The 11,458-nt window shown below is 48.0% G+C and overlaps 1 protein-coding gene across 1 annotated transcript; it reads right to left on the minus strand.

The window, feature by feature from the left end:
• Window positions 1-399: 399 nt before the first annotated feature.
• ARL4D (ADP ribosylation factor like GTPase 4D) lies at window positions 400-2,357 on the minus strand. Its single transcript, XM_058702719.1, has 2 exons — window positions 2,267-2,357; window positions 400-1,692 (listed from the first exon to the last, which is right to left on the minus strand). Exon 2 carries the CDS (start codon window positions 1,596-1,598, stop codon window positions 993-995), a length of 606 nt encoding a protein of 201 aa, XP_058558702.1. The 5' UTR covers window positions 1,599-1,692; window positions 2,267-2,357; the 3' UTR covers window positions 400-992.
• Window positions 2,358-11,458: the final 9,101 nt, after the last annotated feature.

Consider the following 11,458-nt stretch of genomic DNA (forward strand, 5'->3'; position numbering starts at 1 on the left):
AGGGGAGGGGAGGGATTTGCTGGGGAGTGGGGGAGGATGAGAACAGAATGGCTCCTTGAGGATTTACCTATATAGACCTAGAAGTGTCCCCAAGGACCAGCTGGTATGAGGGGCAAGTAAGAGCCAGAGGAGGAGGGGAGGGGAGGAAAGCAGGAGGAAGAAGGGGTACCCCCAAAACTGCAGAAATCAGGTAATAGCTTGGGAGGTGGGAGGGCATTTCAACTCCATCTACAATTTCCACCAGCCATCCCATAAACACACAATCTAATTTTTAGAGGAGTGTTTCCTTTGCAAGTTCAGCTTCAAGATAGGCTCCCCCTCCCCATTCCTGCCACCCACATAGAAATCCAGGACTACTCCTGGGGCTAGGTAAGGAGAGAGAAAAATGCCAGACCAAGGTCAGAGCTACAGCATCATCAGTCTTTAATAACTTATATGCAAATGCTAAAAAATAGTTAATAATAATACAGAGGACACACACAGCTTATAAAAACAGTTGTGGATCTACAAATGTGGAGGGGTTCTTGGCACATTCACACAGACACAAAAATAAAGACTATTGTGACTAGCATCCCTAGAAAAGCAGCCTGCAGAGACACCCCAGTTTGGGGGGGGGGGGTCAGGGGAGGGATAACCCTCATTCATCCCAGATGCATTCTCCAAACAACCTTCTTTTGCCCCAAAACATATCTAATCGAAAAGCCAGAGAAGAAAAAGAAGAAATGGGGTCGAGGTAGAGTCACAGTTTACATTTAAGCCTCCCCAGTTCTGCAGCCCCCATTTCTCCGGAGGTGAGGATGCGGGAAGGACATGAGACCTCCCCTCTCCCATCCCCTCCCCAGTGCTGCACCAAAACAGGACCCCCAATGTGCTCCTTGGTCCTTCACTGAGGTGGACAGGTCCCGCACCCCAGAGCTGAGTGACGGGCCGCACACTCCGCCTGGCTGTCCAAGTATGGAGACCCCTACTGCTGAGGAGGGGACAGCCTCGGGTCACCGTCTCTTCTTGCCTACCCGGGCTGCCTTCTTCCTCTTGAGGATCATCTCATACAGGCGTTCAAGGCCCGGCTGCAAGCCCAGCCCATCCACAGCGCTGCAGCCTTGCACGTGGGTGAGCGTGGCTGCTGCAAGCTCTCGCACTGCAAGCCTCTTCTCAACCTCTGCTGCGCTCAGTGCCCCAGGCTGATCCTGCTTGTTGGCCAGCACCAGCACAGGCACACCCTGGTTGTCCGAAGCCCGGCTGATTCGGTGCAGCTCCACCTTGGCCTCCTCCAGGCGCTCAGCCTCGGTGGCATCCACCACAAACACCAGCCCATCTGTCCGACGTGTGTAGGAGCGCCACAGGGGCCGCAGCTTCTCTTGCCCCCCAACATCCCACACTTGGAAGGTGATGCTGCGGGACCCTCCCAGGGGCACCCGGATCTTCTCTGTGTTGAAGCCTTTGGTGGGGACGCTCTGGACAAACTCCTTGAACTTGAGGCGGTAAAGGAGCGAGGTCTTTCCTGCAGAGTCCAACCCAATGACCACGACGTGCAGGGCCTGGAAGTGGGGCAAGAAAGAGGAGGCAGTGGGCGCCATCTCTGTCAAGTGGTTCCCCATGGTGAGCTGCAGCTAAGGTACAGGTCTTGGGGCACACGGTAGAAGCAAGGACGTGGCTTCGATCTGCAGGCTCTGGAGACCACAGCTGGGTTATCTGAATAAGGAAAGGTCATGGGAGAAAAAGGGGGACATTTAACAATAAACACGAAATTTGCAACTTCTAGATCCTTTCCTAAATCTGCCGCCCATCCTTCTTTTTTAAAATTCCATGTTTTGTTTTGTTCTGTTTTGTTTTTTAAGCATAAGCAGCTACAAGTGTAACAGAGGTGCTCCCGTCTCTCAGGGGCGATGAGACGTAGAGAAACCCCCGGGTCCTGGACACAGGTGGGGGGATGAGACCTCGACGGGTGGCTTCCCAAGCCTCTTCCCCGAGCTCTCGTGGCGCGGTAGCAGGCGCACAGACCCTTATTCCCCAGGCGAAAATCTTCGCAGGAATGGGCAGGTCGGGCAGAGCTCTCAAATTAAGAGTTAGGGTACGGGCGCTGAGAACAGAGAGTAAGGCCCGTTCCCACCAGCCCTCCACGTCCCCAGGCAGTTGACACGCCTCTCCTTACACCGCGACCCCCTTCCCACCGTCCCGTAACACTTCGCCTGGCTCGGATCGCCGACTCCAGCTCCCCAGGTCCCGCACCAGGGCCACCTCAGCACCGCCAGAACAGCCCCTTTACCTTCCGTCAGCGGCACTCTCCCCGCGTCTCTCCAGACTAGCCACCCGACTCCAAGCGAACCACCCCGGTGGCCGCCGCCTGCGCGCCGCCACCGCGCCGCCACCGCCGCCACTGCGGAGCGGTCCTGGGACTCGTCCTTAAAAACCCCCTTGACGTCACGCAGCCTGGGCCAATCAGCAGTCCCGCGGCAGCGGGGAAGGGCGGGGAGGGGCGGGGCAGGGAGATACGTGCACTGCAACCCAGACAACACATGGATGGACGTCTGGTCAATTGGTGACCGTTTTATTTGATCTCTTCTACCATATTCTAATATTTGGAGGTAAACTCGGGATGGAAAATGGGAGAGACAAATGTGGCAGCGTTTAACTAGGAAGGAGAGGCGAAGAGTTTAGTACTCTATATCACGGCATCCTCCTCCCCCAGAGAGAGAGAGAGAGAGAGAGAGAGAGAGAGAGAGAGAGAGACTCCACATGTACACTCCCTCCGCCAGGGTCTACTGGAGACACTGACGAATCTTACTTCTTTATCTTTCCTAAGTCAGTGTTCAAACCTGTATAAACCTGGAACCTCATAAGACAGCTTAAGCCTAAACCCATTACCACTGTTTATCCTCACAGCAGCCCGTGAGGTGGGGACTGGTGCTGTCTGCATTCTACGGGGAAAGAAAATTGCGAAGGGTTCAGTGACTTGTCTTAAGGTCGCCTAGTCAGGAAGTGGCTAACCTAGGAACTGAGTCTGGTCTGGGCCCCTGATGGCATAGCTATCCGTTCTCTCTCATTAAGGAGGCTATAGGTTAGGCATCCTGAGCAGAAATCCTTCAGGTGCTGGTTAGAGTGCTGACCAGAAGCAGATACCCCAAGGGCCCCCTTGTTCAAATAGTTAAAGAGAGAATTCTTCACTCCATAGGACTTTATTGACCTCATTCATACTGTGTGCTCTGCCAGAGAGACTATGGGAATATAGTCTGGCCTCATAGGGTTCACACTCTAGTGAAAAAAAAACAAAACAAACAAAACAAAATAAGACTGGCCACTGCAAGGAACACTGGACCTTTGTAAATCTGAGATATGTCCTTGTAGGACTTCAGAGGAGGGACAGACAGTGTGAACTGGAAGCTTTTGGAAAGGTTTCTGTAAGTTAATGAGTCCTGTGTGGGATTGGTGAGGAAGGGACAGGATTGAGTGGCATCCCCCCCAGCCATTTCAGCCTGATACACTCCAGGCAGCCCTTAAAAGGAGATGTCACCAGGGGACAGTGTGACCAAAAGGATATCAGTGATGACCCTCAGGGAGGTAGGTTAAACTGAAGGAGGGGAGGAAGATCAAGGGAGAATAAGATTGTGACTTGACTATTTCCATTTTTGCCAGGAGGCTGGATTCTTACATTTATTATGTGATTCAATATTAAGCTATTTTAAAGGTTATATTTTAGGGAGATCAGAAAAAGAGTGGCGGAGGGGGTACCTGGGTGGCTCAGTCAGTTAAGCGTCTGACTTCAGCCCTGGTCATGATCTCACGGTTTGCGGATTCGAGCCCTGAGTTGGGCTTTATACTGACAGTGAGAAGCCTGCTTGGGATTCTGTGTCCCCCTCTCTAGGCCCCTTCCCCTTGCGTGCACTCTCTCAGGCTCACGCACTCTGTCCCTCAAAATAAATAAACTTTTAAAAATGTTTAAAAAGGAAGGAAGAAAGAAAGAAAGAAAGAAAGAAAGAAAGAAAGAAAGAAAGAAAGAAAGAAAGAAACAAAAAGAGTAGGGGAAGTCACAGCTAGACGGGAGGACCTAGCCGTTTCCTGCCTGCTAACCTCCCATCTGTTTAGCACCAGACTGCCTTGTGACCTCCTTCTTCCCCTCCCTCCTACAGACCCAGCCACCTGATGTCCCAGCAACACAGGGAGCCTCCCTGAATCCCTGAAAACATCAAGACCTTAGGAAATTAGCATCACGTTCCATGTTAGTGTGTGGCAGATTGCCACTGGAGTTAAAACACAGAGGTGGCCTCTGTTAGGAAAGGGGAAGACAGAGCAGTCCACGAAGTTGGAAACCAGTACCGTGTTGAGTGGCCACTGCATGCCAGGCTCTGGTCTGAGAATTCTGCATACTTTTCCTTTTCAATTTTCTTAAAGTTTTCATTTTATTTATTTATTTTTTAAGTAGGCTCTACACCCAACCTGGGGCCTGAACTCACGACCCCATGTCTGAACTCAAGAGCCCCATGTTCCGCCAACTGAGCCAGCCAGGTGCCCCATACTTTTCCTTTTTTAATACACAACTCAACCCAAGAAGTAAGTATGGTTACTCCAAAAAGAAGAAACAGAAACACTGAAAGGTTAGGTAATTTGTCCAAGGTCACCCTACTAGAAATTGGCCAAACTTGGCTCTGAGCAAATGTTGCAATGGCTGTGAAACTGAAAACATACAGAAGCAAAAAACACACAGATCACCTTATGTTTCTTCTGCAACCTTTGAAACTTCTTGAACATTTCTCCTGTATCTCCTGGGCCTCACAGCCACCATGGAAATTGTCACCTGATTATCTCATAAAAGCAATGAAGCTGGCAATCCCAGCCTACCTTCATCTTTCTTGTTTGCCAGAGGTGTTGATGAACAAATGGGAAGGCGGAGGTGGGGCAGGGAGAGGTGAAGGAAGGGGCCCAGCTTGTCAGGGCAGCACTGAGCCATTGGCCTACCCCAATTTGTCCCCTTTAAATAGGAGCTCCAGTTCCCTTCCCCCACCCCCCTCCACCCTGGAAGCCTTCTTCCATTAATGACCATCTTCCTTCCTGGCAGTCTCACCTCTGCAGCCCTTTCTCTCCACAAGATCACAGCCCAAGACCTACTGTATTGGGGTATTCACTACAGAGAACATTTGAACATTCGTCCATTGAACAATTATATATGGAGGGCCTGTTAGATTCAGAGCACACAGCCCAGGATAAGGACCTGCCTGCATGGAATGTACATTATAGTGGGGAGTGAGGAGAGACAGGCAATGAATAAGCACATCATTGCAGGGGTGCCTGGGTGGCTGTCAGCTAAGCGTCCCACTTCAGCTCAGGTCATGATCTCATAATTCACGAGTTCAAGCCCCATGTCGGGCTCTGTGCTGACAGCTCAGAACCTGGAGCCTGCTTCAGATTATGTCTACCTCTCTCTGCCCCTCCCCTGCTCCCCTTCCTGGATGAAATTCCAGCGGCTTTGTCATTGTTCTTCCTCAGAGCTGTCTCCACACCAGACTAAGCCTTGAGCCCAGGAGCTGGTTCTTGTCATCTATAGCTCTCAGGTGCCCAGCACTGTGCCTGGCACATAAGAGGCAGTCAGGAAACCTTGCGGGAATTCATGAATGCGTGACAGAGTGATTGATGTACTGAGGGGTGTCCCTGAGTATGGGAACCGAGCATCCACCCTTAGCCTGGGAGTTTCCTGGTCTGGGGTTCCTGAGCCCTTGGGGGTTCTGTTGATAGTGGGTTAGCCAGGAATGCCCATAAAACCCTGCATTTCTGGGCAAAGTCTGGGTAGTGTCGAACTCTCAGGTCTTAATTGAGGATGAGGGTCTTCTGAGAGGAGGAAAAACAGAGGCCAGGGGTGCAGATGACACTGGAGAGAGAAGACCCCCTCAGCCTGGCATGCTGAAACCCTGGGCTGAGAGTCATGGGGAGTCCCGTCCCTCAGTAGTAGACTGGCTTAGAAAAGTCTTACCCCCCATCGGGAGCCTAGGTTTCCTCAGCATGTAACAAGGGGGTATGGTGATTCCAGGTCCCTACCCCACCGATAACCCATACTCAGGAATAGCAGATGATAGGGGATGAAGGAGCTCATTGAGGAAATGGCTGAAGACATCCTTTTCCCCACAGCACCCTAACCTGTCTCAGGGCACAAATGAAGGGAGGAGAGGAGTCTGCAGGAGTGAAGAAGACGGATGCCCAAGAAGCAGCTGGCAGCTTGGGAATCACAAAGACGCATATTTCATTGTTTGTTTCTTTTTCTTTAAATCAACTCTACTCCCAGCGTGGTACTGGAATTCACAACCCTGAGATCAAGAGTGGCGTGCTCTACCCACTGAGCCAGCCAGTCACGCCACAAAGACCCATTTTTCAAATCCCAGCTTTGTTTCCTCAAGAACAAAAGGGAGAAAACACACCCTACCTCTTAGAATGAATGTGGGGGGGGAAAATGTGTGTTTAAGGGCCCCACAGGCACCCTTCTCCCCTACAGGCTGCGCTTTCAGATTCAAGACTCCCCAAACCCAGTCCCAGTCCCAGGGCCCAGCCTCAGGGTTAGAAAGCAGTAGATGCTGCCCCCTGGTGGATATGCTTGTCACTGCCTGATCCCTGAAGAAAAGTGGAGGAGTGGGGGGCAGTGGGGGGGGTGGGGCTTAAATACACAGGTTCCTCTACCTCCTTCTGAAGTCTTCCTTCGAGATAGGGCCTTTCCTACAGTTCAAGGTTGGGAATGAAAAACCCACCCGCTTCAAGTTTTTCTGTGGAGGTGGACCAGATGTAAACGAACATTATTTGAGCAGGAAATCTAATTTCAATTACATTTGCCATACTGTGACTGAGGCCCTAATGACAGGTGCAGAGAAGGCTGAGGCAGGAGGAAGGCTGGGGAACTTATGAAGTTGTAGCCATTTTTCAGTGTCTGTGGGGACAGATCCACGTGGGGTGGATGTGCAGTGTCCATTTGCACAGGAGCCTGGCACTCAGGGGAGGCCTTGGCTGGGGGAGGGGCTTTGGGTGGTCAGCAAGAAACAGGAGCAGGAGCCCCAGGAGAGTGATAATGTCCTGGAAACAAGGAACAACCAAACTTAGAAAGGCAGAGAAGAGGAGCAAAGGGAGAAAGCCGGGTCCATGCTCCAGAGGGAACAGGGTGACAGCTCAGTTATCCAAGCCAGGTGGGGCTGCTTGGAGCATTCACAACAGGGGCCAATCCCCGGTGACCTCATATGTTTGATTCGGTCTTTCTCATCTGATGGGAGGTTTCTCTGCCAAGCCCTCCATGTTGTCTTGCATACACTGAGAGGGAGTGTGGCTTCAAAAAGTGGTTCTCAAGTTTAAGAGTATATCAGAATCATCTAGAGGACTTAATAAAACACAGATTGCTAAGTCCCACCTCCAGAATTTCTGATTCGGTCGGTGTCAGGCTCACAGGCCCCAAAATGTGCATTTAGGAGCACCTGGCTGGCTCAGTCAATAGAGCATCCGACTCTTAATCCCGGGGTTGTAAGTTCAAGTCTCGTGTTGGGCACGGAGACTACTTTTTTTTTTTTTTTTAACAACGTGCATTTAGGGGCACCTGGGTGGCTCATTCAGTTAAGCAGTCGACTCGACTTCAGTTCGGGTCACGATCTCATGGTTCATGAGTTCGAGCCCCAAGGCAGCCTCTGTGCTCCCAGCATGGAGCCTGCTTCAGATCCTCTGTCTCCCTCTCTCTGCCCCTCCCCCACTCACCCTTGCATGCTCTCTCTCTCAAATAAAATAAATGTTAAAAAAATCTTTTAAAACGTGCATTTTAAAAAATGTTCATTTATAGCAAGTTCTCAGGTAATATTGATGGTACTGGTCTGGGGGCCACACTATGAGGACCACTGGCTTGGAAGATACGAGTTCCAACCCTGACTTTAACATTTTCCGAGTCCTTGGGCAAATTATTTATCTTTCCAACCTTAACCTCTTCATCTGCCAAATGAGCTAATACTTAACTCGCATGGTTGTTATGAGAAGTAAATAAGGTTAAATGTGTGAAGCATTCATCAAAGCACTCATACAAAGACCTCAATACCTGGCAGCTAGTATGATAATGATATTAAATTAGTTTATCTCAACCAATAACAACAAAGAAATTGACCCAGGAAGCCAGTTGGATACGAAATATCTTCCTCAGATAACACACAAAGTGACACGTACAAATTGGTCGTTGACTGCCATTTCTTTTCCAAAGTATGTGACTTAGAGCATCACTTTTCAGTATTTCATGCACATATGAATCTCCAGTTCATGCAGATTCTGTTTCAGTAGGTGCTATAGACTGAATTGTGCCCCACTCTATTTATATATTGAAGCCCTACCCCCTAATGTGATGGTATTTTGAACTGAGGCCTTTGGGGGTGGTAATTAGGTTAGATACGGTCATGAGAATGGGGCCTTTGTGATGGGATTAGTTCCCTTATAAGAGGCATCAGAGCATGTTGTGTCTTTACCATGTAGAGAAGGTGGCCATCTCTGAGGCAAGAGGGCCCTAACCAGAGCCCTACCAGGCTGGATGCTGAACTGGGACTTCTAGCCTCCTCAACTGTGAGAAAAGACACTTCTGTTATTTAAGCACCTGATCTATGGAACTTTGTCATGGCAGCCATAGCAAACTAAGCCAGTAAGTAGGTCTGATGTGGTACCCAACATTCTGATTTCTAACCAGCTCCCAGGTGGTGCAGATACTGTTGCTCACAGACCACACTTTGAGTAGCACGGGTCTGAGAGAGTTACTGTAAAGGCTGTATATTTTCCCTGATGAGGAGTGTTTTAAATGTTCTGCAAAACTACAACAGAGATCTGTTATAATCCCAAGCCTCTAATGGGCCTAGCACATCATAGGCACTCAGCAAATTATTGTTAGATAAAGGAATGAATGAGCTAAGGGTTTTGTCTGACAGCTGGCTGCCTGGCCTAGTGGGAAGAACTTTGGACTTGGAAGACCTTTGGAAGTATCCAGGGTAAGTCAGGTAGCTTCTGTGAGCTGGATTTCTTCTCTGAGACATGGGAATGATAACACTGCCCAAGAGTATGGTAAAGATTAAATGAGGGGTTCCTGGGGCGCCTGGGTGGCGCAGTCGGTTAAGCGTCCGACTTCAGCCAGGTCACGATCTCGCGGTCCGTGAGTTCGAGCCCCGCGTCAGGCTCTGGGCTGATGGCTCGGAGCCTGGAGCCTGTTTCCGATTCTGTGTCTCCCTCTCTCTCTGCCCCTCCCCCGTTCATGCTCTGTCTCTCTCTGTCCCAAAAATAAATAAAAAATGTTGAAAAAAAAAAAATTTAAAAAAAAAAAAAAAAAATGAGGGGTTCCTGGTTGGCCCACTCAGTAGAGCATGTGACTCTTGATCTCAGAGTTGTGAGTTCAAGCACTACCTTGGGGGTAAAGTTTACCTTTTTTAAAAAATGTGTTTTTTTGGGGCGCCTGGGTGGCTCAGTCGGTTAAGCGGCCGACTTCGGCTCAGGTCATGATCTCGCGGTCCGTGAGTTCAAGCCCCGCGTCGGGCTCTGTGCTGACAGCTCAGAGCCCGGAGCCTGTTTCGGATTCTGTGTCTCCCTCTCTCTGACCCTCCCCCGTTCATGCTCTGTCTCTCTCTGTCTCAAAAATAAATAAACGTTAAAAAAAATTTTTTTAATGTGTTTTTTTAAGATTAAGTAAGATTGTAACCAGGAATGTGTCATAAACAGCACCCGACTCACACACAGGGACACTAAAAAAAAAAAAAAAAAGAAAAGAAAAAAAAGTCACAGGGTAAGCTGAGCCCCATGAACAAGTTTCTTGGCTTCTGAATTGGAACTCCTGACCCAAGGCTCATATTGGCCTCCTGCACCTGGAGGCTGGCCAGACTTTCCTGGTCAGGGTAGACAGTAAGGTTTGCAGCAAGCCCAGCTGGGAGGATGAGGGAATGGCAGGACAGGAAGGGCAAGGGAAGGAAAAAAATATATCTTGCTGTAGTTTTTATTTAATTTTTCATGTCAGCTTAAGAACCACTTTTTGGAGGTATCTGGGTGGCTCAGTTGAGTAAGTGTCCAACTCTTGATTTCAGCTCAGGTCATGATCTCACAGTTTCTGAGTTAGACCCCCACATCAGGCTCCACACTGACAGTACAGAGCCTGCTTAGGATTCTCTTCTTCTCCTTTTCTTTCTGCCCCCCGCCCCCATTTGTACACAAGTGCTCTGTCTCTCTCTCTCTGAAAATAAATAAACTAAAAAGAAAAAAAGAAAAAAAAAACACTTTTTGTTTTCTGTGAATTGTCTGCGCCTGGCCTTTGTCCATTTTTTTTTTTCACTATATGGTTTGTCTGTTATAATTATTTGCAGGAGCTCTTTATATTTTAGGGAAAAAGTACTTTTTCTGTGGTCTGGGTTGCATATATTTATTTTTTATTTTATTTTTAATTAAATTAATTTTAATTTAATTTAATTTAATTATTCATTGTTTAACTTACATCCAAGTTAGTAGCATATACTGCAAAATGATTTCACGAGTAGATTCCTTAATGCCCCTTACACATTTAGCCCATCCCCCCCCCCCACAACACATCCAGTAACCCTCTGTTTGTTCTCCATATTTATGAGTCTCTTATGCTTTGTCCCCCACCCTGTTTTTATATTATTTTTGCTTCCCTTCCCTTATGCTCATGTGGTTTGTATCTTAAAGTCCTCATATGAGTGAAGTCATACGATATTTGTCTTTCCTTGACAGACTAATTTTCCTTAGCACAATACCCTCTAGTTCTATCCACATACTTGCAAATGACAAGATTTCATTCTTTCTAATTGCCGAGTAATACTCTATTGTATATATATATATATGATATATATATATATATATGATATATATATCATATATATATCATATATATGTGTGTGTGTGTGTGTATATATATATACACACATATATATATCATATATATATATATATATATATATATATATATATATATATACCACATCTTCTTTATCCATCATCCATTGATGGACATTTGGGCTCTTTCCATACTGTGGCTGTTGTCGATCACGTTGCTATAAACATTGGGGTGCATGTGCCCCTTCGAAACAACACACCTGCATCCCTTGGGTAAATACCTCGTAGTGCAATTGTCGGGTCATAGGGTATTTCTATCGTTAATATTTTGAGGAAACTCCATTCTGTTTTCCAGAGTGGCTGCACCAGTTTGCATTCCCAGTAGCAGTGCAAAAGAGATACTCTTTCTCCACATCCTCGCCGACATCTATCGTCGTCTGAGTTATTAACGTTAGCCATTCTGACAGGTGTGAGGTGGTAACTCATGGTGGTTTTGATTTGTATTTCCCTGACGATGAATGTTGTTGAGCATGTTTTCACGTGTCGATTGGCCATCTGGATGTCTTCTTTGGAGAAGTGTCTATTCACGTCTTTTGCCCGTATCTTCACTGGATTATTTGGTTTTGGGTGTGGAGTTTGATAA

The sequence above is a fragment of the Neofelis nebulosa genome, chromosome 16 (assembly GCF_028018385.1).
Source record: "Neofelis nebulosa isolate mNeoNeb1 chromosome 16, mNeoNeb1.pri, whole genome shotgun sequence".
Taxonomy (NCBI): domain Eukaryota; kingdom Metazoa; phylum Chordata; class Mammalia; order Carnivora; family Felidae; genus Neofelis; species Neofelis nebulosa.